Genomic DNA, 17432 nt, shown 5'->3' on the forward strand with positions numbered 1-17432 from the left:
ACACCTTAACATAGTAGTATGTGAATACAGTCAGATATAATACTATGCTGTTTACACGAGGTGGTGTGAAAGGGTTTAGAGACTAGAATTTTAACACTCCAACAGATGGCAGCACAAGGCTGCACGAACAGTCACAGGAAGCACCGACCTTCATAAGTCAATGTGCCAAAAGACATCGTCCTGTGTACATCGGGAGCTGTGCAACTGGTGTTATTCTGACCACATGCATTACCACGTCTGCTATTTTATCATGGACAGATGCTTAACACGCTTCAAAAAGAAGACTTCCAGGACCCATTCCAGATGTGGCAGGAATGCTGGGGGCACTGTATTGCTGTGCAAGGGGACTACTTTGAAGGTAGTAGTGCGTAAACATGGATAAATAAAGTAATAAACAGAGCTCATATCAGTTATTATTAAAAATTATCATTTGAGGTATAGGGACTGATTTACTAAACCTGGAGAGTGCAAAATCTGGTGCAGCTGTGCATGGTGGCCAATCAGCTTCTAACTTTAGGTTGTTCAATTAAGCTTTGACAAAAAAAACTGGAAGCTGATTATTTTTTATGCAGAGTTGCACCAGATTGTGCGCTCTATCCTGAATCCCTCAAACTAATCTTCTAAAGACTAGGTACCTTTGCTTTGCCAAACTAATTCTGCAGGGAAACCTCAAAATCCAAAAGGTCAAAGCTTAGGAGCACACCATCACATCTCAATATAATATATGGTGCCTCTGCAGCCCATTGAGAAATAGTGAGGGTTTTGTTGAATGCCAACATTTTAAAATTGCATTCCATTGAGGTAATGGATTTATTGGATTTAGGTGCTCCTTGGGCATCCCAAAGCCATCGATTTGGAAAGGTAAAGAGAAAATACTGATCACTACCCTATGGTGCCTATTCTTGCGAAGTATGTAGGGGTGGGGAGAATGAAAGGGTTTCTTTAAGAAGCTCACTGTGAAAGACTTCTGTAAGAGTGATCAAAATCTGTCCATTTCCCTTCAGCAGATACTCAAACAAGCCTGTATATGTGATGGAACACAATGGGTAATGAATACTATGATTCATTATCCTGCCTCACAAAGTCAAATACATCAGAACCATTGTGTAATACTTTAAAGAATGTTACAGGCCAACCACTAAAACCTAACCTAGACGGATTGTGTATATTTTCCGTAAAGATAGTGGAAGAGAACAATTTTAATAACAGTCACTCAAAGACCTAATAAAGAGTTGTATAAATAGCTTTTATTTTCCATTTCTTTAGAATATAATGGTGCTGCTCACTAAAGGTTAGGGCTAACAGTACAATGGAAGCCTATGTCCTAGCCCTGCTTTCTCTATTATTGTTGGAGAAATTCTATTCACTAACTGTCCCAGTTACCACAAAAGACGTGAGGGACAATCTCCCCAGTGGGGAGAGACAGCAATAAAACCATTACAGATTTTGTTATTGTATCATATTTTATAAAAAAAATGTCTTGAGCTGTAGTATAATTTAACAGACACTGTCCTCTTGAGAGGTAAATACACAGTTCACCTCCTTCGCATGAGAATGGTGGTCTACCAAGAGATTTTCCAATACATCTGTACTCCAGATGTTCCAGATGCAAACATACCACGCCTTGCTGCTCTTTCAGAACTGGGGGAGTCCCAACATCAAACTGAAGAAAACACAAGAAAGACGGGGCGCACCAGCCTAGCGCATTATCTCAATGACCATTTATTGATAAAAAAGAAGTATGTATCTGGTGCAGACAACAGACAAAGGTCACCAGGAAATACAGTTGTATAGTCTGCTCCAGAGGCTTGGGAGGATGTACCTTAGATCCAATTGGCTTACATGTTTCTAGGGTTAAACCCTCTTCTTCAGAGCCAAAAGCTCTGAAGAAAAGGGTTTAACCCTTGAAACGTGTAAGCCAATTAGATCCAGGGTAGATCCTCACAAGCCTAAGAAGCAGACTGTACAACTGTATTTCCTGATGAGCTTTGTCTGTTGCACCACTTATGTGTAGATACATGTACTTCTTTTTTATCAGTAGTCTTTGAGGTAATGCACAAGGTTGGCATGCCCTCTCTTTCTTGTGTTTCCCTAATGAGTAGTATCAAAGCTTTATTGCAACTGTTTCATCAACTTTGGTCATTTCAATCTTTTGAATACTGTAGTACCAGTTAATTCCAACAACCAAACTATTGTTATTATCAATCACAAAATGGTAGAAAGGAATAAAAGTTTGGTTGAATGCACCACTGAAACAAACCTTAGCCTCTTCATGCTGACAGTATGTGGTTTATGTGGCCTCGCTGGACTGGGCTTTTTCCTGTGGGTCTGCATAGCGCGTTCCCAGCACAGAGACCGGGGTCTCACCGAGAACCCTGGGTCCCATACATTACCTGGAAATCCCGGTTCAAGGTCACCTGATCGCCGTGATAGCCTCTGATTGGCTATCACACTGATCAGTCACTGTGAAGCCAACCCCTGTGTTTCTCTCTCTGTGAATGGAGAGGAAAGACACATTAGGGTTTATTTACTAAAGGCAAATCCACTTTGCACTACAAGTGCAGTCACTGTAGATCCATGGGGGACATGCAAGGCAAATAAAAAACAGCATTTTTGCTTGTACATGATTGGATGATAAAATCAGCAGGGCTGGGACTCATTTCAGAGCTTCCCTTTAGATTTACAGCGACTGCACTTCCAAGTGCACTTGTAGTGCAGAGTGGATTTACCTTTAGTAAATCAACCCCACTGTATCTTTCTCCCTCCTTGCTGAGAGAAAAAAAAAGTGAGTAAAAAAATAAAAAAAAAATAATAATAAAAAAAAAATGAAACAATAAAGAAAAAATACCTATATCAATGTTTTATCCAGGTCAGTGTCAAGGTTAGGGTCAAATTAGAGTCAACGTTCAAGGTCAGGGGCAAAGGTCATTGTCAGTATATTTTGGACAGGATTTTTAAAAAAAAAAACATTTTTTTTTAAAATTAGGCCTCATGCACACAAGACGCCGGTGCAAACTCTGCTGAACACATGTTTTTAAAAGCTGAAACTGGCATTTAGAAACGCCCGTTTTGCCGCGTTTGCATGCCGCGTTTAGCCGCGTTTGCGTCTAGAAGCGTCTGCAGAGCAGAGAATGACATTTTGCGACCCGACTTTGGGGCCCCGTATCTCGGGGGCCACTTGTGGCTAGGAACCCCAAATTTGGATATGTTATAGTGTTAGTCTAACTGTGTTAGCACACCAAATGTGGGGTTCCTAGCACCAAATGGCCCCGAGATATGGGGCCCCAAATCAGGGCGCAAAATGTCAAGCACTTCTGCAGCAGAGAATGCATTTTCCAGCCTGACTTTGGGGCCCCATATCTCGGGGGCCACTTGTGGCTAGGAACCCCAAATTTGGATATGTTATAGTGTTAGTCGAACTGTGTTAGCACACCAAATGTGGGGTTCCTAGCACCAAGTGTCCCCGAGATATGGGGCCCCAAAATCAGGTTGTAAAATGTTCCTTTAAAAACACTTATAAATGCAAACGCGGCTAAACGCCGGTACCGACGTTTAGCCACGTTTGGCGTCTGAAGCATGGAAAACTTTTGCGTCTGAACCCATTTTTTTGCTTCTGGAAAAACGAGGTTAAACGCAACTACCTAAAAATGCCAAAAAACGCGACTGTGTACATGGACACATAGGATAACATGGAATGGGTTCAGGGGCAGTTGAAAAAAGTGTCCAACTGCCTCTGAACGCGAGTTTAACAGCGTCTCGTGTACATGAGGCCTTAGTATCACTGTCAGTTAGTGTCAGTGTCAGTGTGTTTTAGGTAGGATAAAAAAAAAGCAAAATGTGCACTATTGTTTCTGGGCTATACTACGGTACAAACAACAACTAACATACACATATGTGGGATCACAGCAATCGATGGGAGCAGGAGAATTTACTAATTTACTTTGGGTTGTTCTTTGGTGGCAGGTTATGTTAGTAACAAGAAATGAACAGCTAAAATTTAAAAAAGAAAATCATTTTTTTTACTATTTTGGTCCAGTTTTTCTTTGCTATTAAAAAAAAATCAAGAGAGATCTATTATTATTTACCACCAAATGAAAACCCAATTTATCCTGAAAAAAACAAGGTATAATTCACCTGGTTGCACAAAGTAGTTGTGATGATATGTACAATTTTACTAACACACGTCAAAGTTGCAAAATTGTGCTTAGGCATTAACATTTGTTTTAACCCCTATTCGTGAAGAGGTTAGAGGGGAGTTCCAGGAAAACTGGAACTCACCCATCTGTTCAAGACAAAAGGGGTCTGCACCTCCCACGGGTCCCAGAATCTTTAAGGAGCAACATATAACTGCTTTAAAAGTAACATATTAGCAGTTGCCTGCTTTAAGAGGCAACTTGCTGGGAGGAAAAGAATCTTCAGGGGAATTATAAAATCAAGTTACTTTCTCTCTCCCCCTTATGTTTATGAATATATACTGTACACAGCACATAAAGAAAATGGCAGAGAAAGAGAGCTAATAACTTTATAGTTGCATTTATACCGATTTGCTCTGTTTAGGGACCCAGATTCTATAAGGCTGCATTCACACTTGAGCGTATCATTTTCAGATTTTTTTAGGGCGTTTTTTCAAGAGTTTTTGTACAGGTCGAAAGGTCACCAATGTAAAAAGCAGAAATACGCCTGTAATCTGCCTAAAAAGAAGCTCATGTACTTTTTTGAGCTCCAGGCATTTTGCTTCAGGCGACAGAACGCTCAGATGTGAAAAGGGGCCATTTAAATGAATGGGATTTTGCTTGTTGGGCGTTTTGGAACTTTTGAGATGAGCGCTTTACGTGCTGAAAACACTGTGAATGGGCCCTAAACAGTGGGCCCCAAATAGGACACTGACTTACCTATGTGTTGTGCACAGGTGTCACAGTACTCCGCATACAGAGATTCAAAACAGTTGCAGCAGTATGGACGTCCTTCCTTCATTATGTATCTTTGGCCTCCAAGAACTGTTTCACATTCAAAGCAACAAAAGTGTTTCATATGCCAGTGTCTGCCCTCCGCTTCTGTACATTCATCTGCAAAAATAATCTAAAAGAAAAGAAGGAATCAGTTTTGCTGAGCAAGAATTATTCAAAGACAGTTCAAGCCGAGATTACGATAATCTTATTCAGTCTTTTACATTATTCACAAGTCACTCACATAAGTCTAAAGGCTAGCTATCAGTAACCTTGTTCTAGACCTTGTTCTGTATGCTTTAAAACATTTTGTTGCTTCTCCAAGCCACTTCTCCTCTTCCAATGAGCATCAGGAAGGTCTCCCAGCATTTATATCCACACAGATCAACACCTTAATCCAATCACCATGGAATGTGTCAAGGCAGATGTTGATTGTCCATGAACAGGACGGTATGTGTGAAAGTTGTGGTTACAAAATCCCAGGTGTCAAGAAGTCTGCATATGTATTTATTCCTGGAGTTTCCCAACTTTCACACATACCCTCTTGTTCATGGACAATCAACATTTACGCATTCCATAGTGATTGGATTAAGATGTATGTGATACCTGTGTGGATATGAATGCTGGGGCATCTTCCAGACACCTATTTGAAAGAGGAACTGCAGTCTGCTCACATAATTTGAAATAAAAACATCTTTGCCATTTTGAAGCTTCCCTCCAACCACTTTACATATTATTTTATATATTATGTGATTCTGTACTTGCCAAATATGCTGCAAAAATCTCCCTCCACTGAGTCTGGCTGCATCCATTTTAACTGTTGGCAGCTGAAGCTGCTGCCCTTCACTTCCTGGATTTACACAGACACACAGAGGCACACCCCCAGCTTTGCAGCTCTCATTGGTCCTCTTCTGACTCATCCCCCCTTCCTTCCTGGCAAACTCTCACAAAAGTGAGAGAAAGAGCTGTGCATGATGTCATGCGCCTAGGCTTTTTACCAGACAAGAAACAGGAAGTGGGCTGTATAAGGTATTTACTGTCAAAAAAAAAAACTATCCAAAGTTAAAACAACAAGGGCAGAAGATTTAATAGATGGAAAGTTGAAAATATGACTGAGACACAAAAATTGAACCTCCGCTTTTTGGAACCCTCCCCTCCTCCGGTGTCACATTTGGCACCTTTCAGGGGGGAGGGGGGTGCAGATACCTGTCTAATACAGGTATTTGCACCCACTTCCAGGCGTAGACTCCCACGGGAGTCTACGCCACTTCCCGTCCCCCCGTGCTGTCTGCTGGGACACACACGGGTCCCAGAGACAGCAGGAACCATTCTGATTGCGCAGCGCGACTCGCGCATGTGCAGTAGGGAATCGGGAAGTGAAGCTGCAAGACTTCATTTCCTGATTCCCTCACAGAAGATGGCGGCGGCAGCACCCGAGAGCTGAGCGACAGTTCGGCTTCGGGTGCGAAGTCGCTGGACCCTGAGACAGGTAAGTGTCCTTGTTTTAAAAGTCAGCAGCTGCACTATTTGTAGCTGCTGACATTTAAATTTATTTTTTCGCGGGACTCCCTCTTTAAGAAGTGGATTAAGCCAGCCATAGATGGTTTGAATGTCGGCCAGTTCAGCAGGGACCGGCCAAGATTCGAAACACATATGGGCAGGCTGATTGACAGGGAGAACACAATAGCTTTGCAGAAGGGATTCCTCCCACCAACACTGACTGTGCTGATGAGGGAAACCCGTGAGTGCAGGAAAAAAATCACTCCAACTATGGACGGCTTTAGAGAAGTTACGAAAAGTCTTATAGAACAAGTCCAACTGAATGTAACTAATCACATGACCTAGATAAATGAGACCCTCCACAGACATAAGGACTAAAGACTCGATGTCACCATGGACAGTGCCAGATGCCTGAGTAGACAATCAACAAGCCGACAAGCACCAGCATTGTCAAATAGGTTTATGGGTCACATTCTTGCCACTCCTTGAAGCACTATGTTGTTTTATATGCTCCTCTGTTTTTTTTCTATTAAAATGCTCTATGAATTGGGAAAGGGGGTTAAAACATCCACAGTAAATCAGAGTTTTTCCTTAGGGCAAGAGTAGGAAAGTCATACCAAGGGGCAACTTTCACCCTTTTGCTCTATCAATGGAATGCTGGACTACACAATTTAATTTCAAATTTTCTTGAGAAGGCTCCACAAAACACCTAATTTTTAGGTATAGAAGTGGTTCTCTTTGAAAAATATTTTATCATTTTCTGGTAAGAAACCATCATCACAGTGGAGGAATGCAAATACCTTCCATCTATGAAGGTTTTTATTGTGTTTTAGTTTACGTTTGGGGGTTTATTAGCTCACCATAAAACACTAAAAGTTGTACCGTCTGGATCTGACCACAAACATTTACAAAGACTGTAAAACTGTCATAAGAGTCATCGTTCTGCAGATTCCAATTATTCAGGGAAAACAATACACCACATTCTGCCTTCAGTGTTCTGAGATCACACAACGGCAACAAGAAGAAACTTCACACTCAACATATCCCCAAGGCTTGACTTAATCCAACTTTATCCTATCAAGGGATGGACTGCGGTGTGACTTCTGCTGACTCGTAGCATACTGAGCTGAGATAAGAGAGCAGCTATGTCTACAATCTCACCAGGATATATAGCTCCAGCAAAATATCTCCTGGAACATCTGTATACAATGCAACCCCAGGGCATTTTCACTGAATGGCAGCTTAACACTGTGCCCCCTAGTCAATACTAATGCATTCATTACTTTAGAGGTTAAAACAGCCCTCTAATAAAGGGCAAATTCCTGAAATATGAATCACATTTTTTTTAATTTTTCACTGACATGGTTTTAGATGGTGTGTTGTATTTTCCAAAGTGTTAAAGCTGAACTAAAGGCAGATATAATAGACACAAATTAATGCAGGCATGTATTCATTAAACCCTGGCTCTGGGCACAATAAGCTTACTGGGGTTGGATTAGTTGAACACTCCATTGATTCTAAAGCCACCTGCCGTAATGTACATCTTCTTCTACACCGGGCAAATCTTCTTGTTTGCATGCTGGGGGAACTACAGGTCTAAAAGCTCCAAGTGCTCCTATCCCTGCCCCCTTCTCCTTCCCCTTGCCTGGGGTTCATTTTTGTGAATGGCCAGGAGGAGAGGGAGGCAGAAACACAACAGCAGCACAGAGACCTGCAGCGCTTACCGTGGCCGGAGGGTACAGCAGGAGCTGCAGTTCCTCCGGCATGTAAACAAGAAGATCTGCCTGTTGCAGAAGAAAGCGTAAATTACAGCAGGTGTTTTTTTTAAGGCACTGGAGTGTTCAACTAATTTGGTAAGCTTATTGTGACTGAATTTGGGTTTTCAAATTAAGTGTATTTTTTCTGAATTTATTTTGTATCAGGCTTTTGCGAAACCCTATACAGCAGAAGTCAGAATAGGTGCAGAGGAGGGGTTTGGGGTCTTATAGACCTCAGATCCCTCCATAAAGAGTACCTGTCACTGCCTACTTGATTTTAAATATACATTTTTTGATCATTTAAAACAGTTTAGTGATATTATTATTTATTTGCACTCTGTATTCCAAAGGCTGTGTTTTCTATTTTGAACATGTGACCAGCAGTAGAGGACTAGATGCTCCTCCTGCTTATGTTTCCCTGCAGACAGGCTGGGAAAGAGCTGGGTCATGCGACAGCTGTATATCATTTAGTGAAAAAATTTTTTTTTTATTAAAATAATTACAGTATCATCATCCACATACAGAAATAGAAGGGACAATGTAAGTTAAACAGTGTTTGTTTAGTATCACTTTAAGCTTTAAAGCACAGCTCTAGGCAACAAGTGAAAATGTTCAATCAACTGCTATCCCTTTTCAGGAAGCACTTCTACTGAGATTAAACTGCAAAATTCAATTAATTTGTACTAAACTGAATTTTACACATTCATAGGCCCGGTTTAGCAAACTATCAGATGTGCTTTTGAGTGCCACTGCTGGCTCTTATCACATGATTTCATGCAACCACATGCAATATACTGTCTGCTGTACTGTTAATTATTATAACTATTCTTTTGCAGGGTGGTTTGCTTTTAAGTGATAATTTTAGTAACAGAATCAGATATTGTTGCTGTCATAAATATATGGATTTTTGGCACAATTTAAAAAAAAATGTGAATATAAACTATAAACGTGCTAAATACTGATTGTGGAAAAAGGTGGATGGATTGGAGTACAGAAATAGCACGGTTTGTATTGTTCAAGAACCTACAGGGAGAATTTTATTGGCAATATTTTTGTGAAACTTCTTTTCTTACCTCATCACAGGCTGCACATCGCGGCTTCAAACACTCTGCGTGGTGTCTGCCGCAGTAAATTTTTCCGTCCTGGGAGAAGTAAATAAGGTCGACCAGCAGCTCGTTACATATGGTACACACAAAGCACTGGGGATGCCAGCACACGCCATGGCCCGCCCTTGATGCAAACACAGCCATGTCCCCTCCATTAATCTGACCTCCACACTGCAAGACAGGAGCAAAATGTGATTTATAACAGGTCATCGCGGGATCACATAGAGACCCAAAGAAGAAAAAGTACAGAATACACAGAAATTGTATTATAGGCTGATGACTCGTAAACAAAAAAATATCTTTTAGGTGTTATTTACCAGGTAGACTCATCAATCTTCACACAACTTCAACTGATTTATTAGCTTCTATTGCAAAATGACCAAATTGGTCAATTAAACTTATCAACAGTTTCAAAACAATACAAATTGTTAAAGCCGGCCATAGATGGATCAAATCTCGGCTGGTTCAGCAGGGACTGGCTGAGATTCGATCCATCAATGGGCAGGCTGGTTGTACTGAAGTTAATCAATTGACTGACTTCAGTACAACCAAACTGTCTGAATTTTTGCATGCGATCACTGCTAGCGGCTATAGCTGCCACCAGTGATTATTGCAATCTGCTAGCCGTGAAGGCTCCCCGCTGGGAGAACACAATAGCACTGTGGGAGATGACTGCGGTTGATTTACTAAAGGCAAATAGACTGTGGACTTTTAAGAGCACTTGCTCCAGAGCTTAGTAAATAAGCAGAAGCTCTGCTGGCTTCCATCCCTCTAATCATGCGCAAGCAAAAATTAATTTTTTTATTTTATTTTCCTTGCATGTGATTGGGTATTCTTTGCAAAGTCAATCTTTACCTCATTTACTAAGCTGTGGAGCAACTGCTCTTGCAGAGTGCAACTGCACTTTGCAAAGTGAGTGTGCAGTCTCTTTGCCTTTAGTAAATCAATTCCACTGTGTTGATGGGGGAATCAAGTATTTTTCTTGCCTTCCACCTATGGCCTGCCTAATGCTTGTTCACACGTTTGCAAAAACAATCCTTTTAGCATGCAGGCTAGTGTTCTGTGCCAGTGGTGGGGAGCAGTGCCCTGCAAGGCACTGTTTAATTTTCTTTTTTTAAACTTTATTGAAATGTCAAAATTGCATTCAATTTACATCTATCTGCTGCAGAGAAGCTCCAGTGCAGAGACTGGCGCTGATATTGAGTGAGCTCCAGTGGAAAAATGCAGCACGTTGTAATTGTTTTTAGCAGATCACACTAGCCTTGCGGTGTGAACAAATGTTTTCTATGTGCCCTTGTGGTGACTGGAATTGATCCAGTCCACCAAAATGCCACTCACTGCACAAAGTGCGAACGGCCCTTACTGTAAATTTGCTTTCACTCTGTTTATCATTTCTTAAATAGAAACCTGGCCAAAAATGTTTGCAATCACCTTAAAATTGGTCAAGCGTAAAGCTAACCATACACACGACTACATGATAGAGCAAAGCAATTGAAGACACAAAAATGGCTTAGTTCAACTCAATAGAGTTGGGATGGAAATTGTTCCCAAGGGAACCCAGAAGAGAATTCCAATTACTTTTAATGAAATTGACAGTTTTTCCCTTTTCTTATTTGATTCTCATAAACTGTATTAAATCCCTCAATGTATTACCCAGTTTTAACTTCACAACTGACCAAATCCTTGTGGTCGATTTAACTTTTGGTTGGTTATTTCTGGTTATTATTTGTGAAATTTGGTTAAAATTGACAGAATACTGCCACATGTATGGCCAGCTTAGCATCATATTACTCTTTTCCCCTACCTGTGATTCGTGGACCACTGATGGTCCATGAGAAAATTTTGGTGGTCCCCAGGGGTTTTACCGTAAATCAAAATTGTGGTGGATGCAGTGGCGGCTGGTGCTCCATTTTTTGGGAGGAGGGGGGGTTCGGTGGTCCTTCAGTCAAATCCCCCCCATTCGGTCGGTACATCAGTCAAAACCCCCCCCTGTGGCTCAGTCGATCGGCAAAGCACCCACTACACCCCCCCATCGCTCGGCCACCTGCCCACCAGCCCCGCACTTACCCCATCTAGGTCGCGGAAGCTTCGGCGGCTTTCCCCTGCGTCTCCTCCTCGGTAGTCAATACGGTCACTTCTCCTCTCTGCCAATCGGGTCTTAAGAGCCGCTTCTTGATTGGCCAGGAGGAGATGCAGGAAGACAATAGCGAATATTAATTTGCTATTGTCACACAACTGGGTGGGCTCAGGGCGGAGGTGCTCTGCGCCCCAAGCCCATCCTTTTTTTAAGCCAATTAGAGACTCAGGCTCTAATCATGTGCTTAAAAAAAACAAAACATTAAAATCCATGCGTCCGGTGCCCTATATGTAGATTAGGGGCCAGGCACATGGATTAGGGGGGTGGCGCCCCTGCGGCCCTAATGGAGCGGCCGCCACTGTGAGGCTGTATACCACCCAATGTTGTTTCCAGTGCTGTTCCCAATGCAGGCTCTCAGAATGCATTGATACCCAATGCCTCCTCTGTAGTTCCAGGTTCCTGTGAACTTAGAGGGAGATGCCGGGAGTAGTGCAGAGACCAAGAGGTGAAGGAGGGGACTTCCAATGGCGGCACTGACCACAGACAGTGGGAGGGAGTATGGAGCTTGAGCACATGGCTGGATAAGGAGGCGAGATTTAAAGATGAGTCTGTGTGAGGCAACAATGTGATGCAGTGTGTGTGTGTGTGTGTGTGTGGGGGGGGGTGTTTGGGGGGCAGAGAGCCAGGGCATTGTGTGTACAGGGCATGTAAAATTCATGTTAGTGCCCCCCTAGATTTAAACTTGTGAGTTTAGTGGTCCGAAAGGTTGGCGACCACTGATCTAAACCATCGGATATTTTCCAAATAACTCTGAATGTTTAGAAAATCAGGTGATTAGCTCTTTCAGTTTCGGAAACCAAAGCAGAATTTGTTAATGGTTATATATATTTACTGATCTAAAAAGCTCTGCCTCTGGAAACTATAGAAAAGTTACTAATTAGAACGCAGAGTTCTTGAATAGATGAACAGTGAAATCTGATTGGTTGCATTAGGTAAAGGGACTTGGCACATCACTACTGCTCTCAGCACCGCTTTGTTAAAAGGTAATTCTAGCTAATACCATGCTGTTTTTAAACAGTGCAACTGTAATGTGTAAATAGTTAAAGGATAAAATACGTAAAATCCCAATTGCTGTTACCTACCTATTTTTTTATTTGATTATAGTCATGTACCCCTGCTTTTATGACTTATGTCTGTATTTGCTTGGAAGAGGTTTTAAAATACAATTCTCCTAGTGAAAATGCTTCTTATTAGGCAGGTTCCGCAGGGACTGGCTGAGATTCGAACCATGTATGGGCAGGCTGATAGTTGATTAATCAATCAACTTGGGTACAATCAGCATATCAAATTTTTCATGTGATTAATAATCACTGTGTTCTCCAGGCCGGGACGGCTCCCCCTGCTGGGAGAACACAACAGCTCCTCGGTAGGGATTCCCCCATCAACACTAATTATGTTGCTGGGTTAATCGAGCGATTTTCTTTCCTGCAATCTGTGACAGAGTGTATGACAGCCAAGCAGCTAGCATTTGCAGAATGAGAAGTCTGCAATGGCAGCCTCCATGTTTTTCTCAGGAAAGGGTCTCTTTAAATATTGATCAATGTGTAACATTTCTCTAAGGAGTCAATTAGTCCTATCTGTACAAGGTATAGGAAGGCGATACATTACAAGCCTCACAAATGCCCAAACATAACACATCCAAAGCCGTGGTCTCTCAGTACAATGGTATTTCTTTCATTATTTAGCCCTACCGGTCATTAATTAGCTCCCAGGGAGGCTATTACTGATTTCATCGAGTCTGGCTGCATCTAATAACACAAAGTGCTTAGACTTAAGATATCACATTGGATGTGATGCCTCAGGACTTTAGAGTCTCCTCGGGGGGGCCTCGTGCAACCAAACCAGTTAAAATAAGTCTAAGTAGTAACATCATCCATGGTTGGGATTATATGGGGGAATAATGTTCTTAGAATAAAGGTTCTTAAACAGGATTGGAAATAAAGATGGGCACCATGACTAAATTATTGCTGCAATTATATTTCTGCAGCATGGAGATACGCTTAAGTGTCAGCGAGGAGACTGTGGATGGGACAGAACACTGGGGTATAACAGCAAGACATAAAATGAGCTTTATAATTTAATCACAACATGTTGCTGATATCCAGGAAGGGGGCTGGGGGGGTGTCCAAGCTATCTGTTTTAATGATACTTAATTTACTGCAATGCAGATAGAGTTACACATAGGATTTGGTACGTGTAAGTAATAAATGGGAAAAATGTTTTTTCATTATAAGATACCATAGTCTGTTTTAATATTAGGAAAGCACAGTAAAGTTTTCTTGGAACATAAGTTAATTACATTCCATTACAAATCCCAAACAGGAAGTTTATTCTTCAATTCAAGATAGCGGGTGAAGCCATGCAAATTATTCCCTTATGCCCCATGGTAAAATGAACATAAAAAACTAATAGTATATAGTACAAGGCACAGCCTAATATCATACAGTAGACAGCCACTTGTTTCAAACAGCATACAACTATTTCAGGCTTATTGGCCTTCATCAGTGCAGAGCATGGAAACAACGGCTTCTATGGAGTAGGGTTAGGGACCAATGAGTATGTATAACCTCATATCCCCAGGACTAAGCTCCGGGGGGTGGAGTGAAATGCATTGGGGGCGTGGCCTGGTCGGGGTCCAGGCTGAGGTTGCCACTTCATTCACCTCTTTAGGATACCATAGATGTGTGACTTCCAGGGGCTATCCTCTTTTCCCTAGAATTTTCGCAGGAGCCAGGATAGGCTCCATCCCCTGTCAGCAATCTAGCAGCAGCTGCGAATGCACCGTCTATATAACCCCTCTCTACCGAGCTTGAGCGACACACATACATTTCTCAGGTCACAGTGAGTACGTATAACCTGACAGGTTATGGTGAGGTGGGCCAAAGAAGAACCAAAAGGCCCTACACCAAACCTATAGCGTTACTAAACCCACAACAATATAATCAGTCTGTATATGCAGTAAAGCGTGCTTGTTTTACTCACTGAGGAACCTAAAGCGGAGTTCCACCCAAAGGTCCACCCGAAGGTGGAACTTCAGATACCTGTATAATACAGGTACAGTATTTGCACCCACTTCTGGCATAGATATCCGCAGAATCTGCAGGTATTTACGCCACTTCCCGTCCCGTCCCCCCCCCGCGCTGTCTGCTGGGAAACACATGGGTCCCAGGGACAGCAGGGACCATCCGTATTGCGCTCACGCCTTCACTTCCTGATTCCCTTACCGAAGATGGAGGAGGCAGCACCCGAGGACCGAGAGACGGTTCGGCCTTGGGTGCCGACATCGCGGGCGCCCTGAACAGGTAAGTGTCCATGTTTTAAAAGTCAGCAGCTGCAGTATTTGTAGCTGCTGACTTTAAAAAAAAAATTTCGGCGGAGCTCCGCTTAAGGGGTTAATCCTCCGCATTGTATCAAAAGTCTGTTTTGAAAAAAACTAAAGTTTGATCCTGTCTTCTCTGATCCTCCCCTTCTTTTACTGTCCCCAATCCATCTCCTGATAGTACAGAGCCTTGGGGGCACTTTGCACACATTCAGCTTGGTTTGTATCGCTTGATATAGAGGGTCAGGGGTCATGCAGCCTCATAGGACAGTCAGAGGAGAACGAAAAGTCCTCCTAAAAGCTTTACCAGTGCTCAACTGGACACCGATAGAAGTCACAAGACTGCTATATACTGCTGATGAGAAACGGTATTAACTAGTTTCTATTTACTAAAATAATTGCATTTCCTTGTTCTGTGTACTGTGGGAGACCAGATATAGTTAATGCAGAGTCCTGGGTTTAGTAACACTTTAGAAAAGCATTTTCTTTTCAGATTTGGGCATGAAACTAAAACTTTTACATACTCCTTTTGTTGTATGTTAGGAGGTCAGTTTGCCCAAAATTGATGTTTTAGTGACAGGTGGAGTCTGGTGGCGTGAGTCAGTCCCTGGCTTCTTATATGTCTTGGATATCCCAACAGGGAGCTCTTTTTGCCATAATTCCTGACTCTGTTCCTGCCCACCTTTATGTGTTCCAATTCCTTATGCTGCATTCCCCATAATATGAAACAACAAATCCAGCAGGGAAAGTGGGGACCACTAATAATGACCACAGGCAAGCAGAGACCGGACTATATCACCACTGTTGGGTTCACCTTCATAAATTTTGTAGTGTAGTGCACATGTGCCAGTTTCCCCACTCTTGAACTTGAATGGCTGTTTCCTAGCAAGGTCATAGCGCTAAGGAGAGGCTGCAAGAAGCATTAAGACGTTCTTTTACTGCACAAAACCTTTACAAAGTGACAAGCTGCATCTGGTGGCTGTGGTGTCAGGTTAGTGTCAGGCTGCATCTGGAGGCTGTGGTGTCAGGCTAATGGCAAGCTGCATCTGGTGGCTGTGGTGTCAGGCTAATGGTAAGCTGCATGTGGTGGCTGTGGTGTCAGGCTAATGGCAAGCTGCATCTGGTGGCTGTGGTGTCAGGCTAGTGTCAGGCTGCATCTGGTGTCTGTGGTGTCAGGCTAATGGCAAGCTGCATCTGGTGGCTGTGGTGTCAAGCTAGTGTCAGGCTGCATCTGATGGCTGTGGTGTCAAGCTAGTGTCAGACTGCATCTGGTGGCTGTGGTGGCAGGCTGGTGGCAAGCTGCATCTGGTGGCTATGGTGTCAGGCTAGTGGCGAGCTGCATCTGGTGGCAAGCTAGTGGCAAGCTGCATCTGATGGCAGGCCGCAACAGTGACATGCTGCATTTAGTGGCAGGCTACAGTGGCAAGGGACACGCTGCATCTGGTGGCAGGCTACAGTGACAAGTGATACTCTGCATCTGATATCTGGCTACAGTGGCAAGTGACACGCTGCATTTGGTGTAAGGCAAGTGACTCTTGTTGCAGGAAGCTACAAGCTCAGGGCTCTGACTGATTCTGCATTAATAGAAATAATGTGCTTCAATCATCCTGACACCAAATCAACCATGGTGTCAGGATGACTGAAGCCCTAACCAGCACCGGTCCCTGTGCCAAAAAGGTTGGGGACTGCTATCCTACAGAAAAAAGGGGTTTTCCGGTTGTTTACCCCTTCTGAATGAATAAAAAGTACTGAAATACCAGTTTTGGGTGGACAAACCCTCTAAGTCAGTGGTTCTCCACTAACAGGCCAGGTTTGCAAGATAAATTAAATATATCACAGGTGATATCATTTGCTGCTTAGTGATTGCAGTATTCTAGTCTGCATCTCCCCAAGGTAATACCTAAAATCTGGCCTGTTAGTGGGTCCTGAGGAGAGAAGTTGAGAACCACTGCTCTATGACCCCTTTCACACTGGGGCGGTGCGGGCATTAGCGGTAATAGCACTTTGGCGCCGCTAGCAGGGCACTTTTAACCCCCCTAGAAGGGGTTAAAAAGGGTTAAAAGGGTTAGCGCTGCTTTCAAATCGCTTTTTAGGTGCTTTGAAAGGGGCGCAAATTCATTTCAATGGGCAGGGGTGGAGGAGGCGTGGTGTATACACCGCTCCCGCACTGCCCCAAAGATGCTGCTTGCAGGACTTTTTTTCCCGTCCTGCAAGCGCACCGCCCCAGTGTGAAAGCACTGGGGCTTTCACACTGGGGCTGCAGAAGAGGCAGTTTACAGGCACTATTTTTAGCGCAAAAACGCCTGTAAAGCGCCTCACTGTGAAAGAGGTCTAAGTGATTGATCAGATTGACTGGTACGGTTTACAGCACAAAACACATTTTTAAACATATAATGGAAATCCATGCAGCAGCGGTCCCCTGTGTCGCTGAAGAGATGGTAATGTTTTATTATCATTACCTGCTCACAGATGGCTCCAGTCATGGTCACAGGGAATGGACGGACGTTTCCTCTTCCCAAATTCTCTCGCTTTCTTTGGTTGCTGAAAAGCTTTAGCTCTCTCTTCTCCTCCTCATCCAGAGAATTGCAGTAACGGACCTGTAAAAACACAGAAAGCAGAGAGCTCTGGAATCTGCAATGACATGACTCATGCTGTTTGAGACATTGA

At 42.9% G+C, this 17432-nt stretch overlaps 1 protein-coding gene across 3 annotated transcripts in view; it reads right to left on the minus strand.

Annotated features, from left to right (window-relative positions):
* The window catches only part of PRICKLE2 (prickle planar cell polarity protein 2), a 437307-nt gene that overhangs the window by 57417 nt on the left and 362458 nt on the right, over window positions 1-17432 (minus strand). For all 3 annotated transcript variants that reach the window (XM_073592178.1, XM_073592180.1, XM_073592179.1), the window contains 3 exons: window positions 17225-17362; window positions 9277-9480; window positions 4893-5079 (listed from right to left, as the gene is read on the minus strand). In XM_073592178.1, coding sequence (XP_073448279.1) covers window positions 4893-5079; window positions 9277-9480; window positions 17225-17362 — 529 coding nt within the window. The remainder of the gene's footprint in view (window positions 1-4892; window positions 5080-9276; window positions 9481-17224; window positions 17363-17432) is intronic.

This window comes from Aquarana catesbeiana, linkage group LG07, assembly GCF_042186555.1.
Source record: "Aquarana catesbeiana isolate 2022-GZ linkage group LG07, ASM4218655v1, whole genome shotgun sequence".
Classification (NCBI taxonomy): Eukaryota; Metazoa; Chordata; class Amphibia; order Anura; family Ranidae; genus Aquarana; species Aquarana catesbeiana.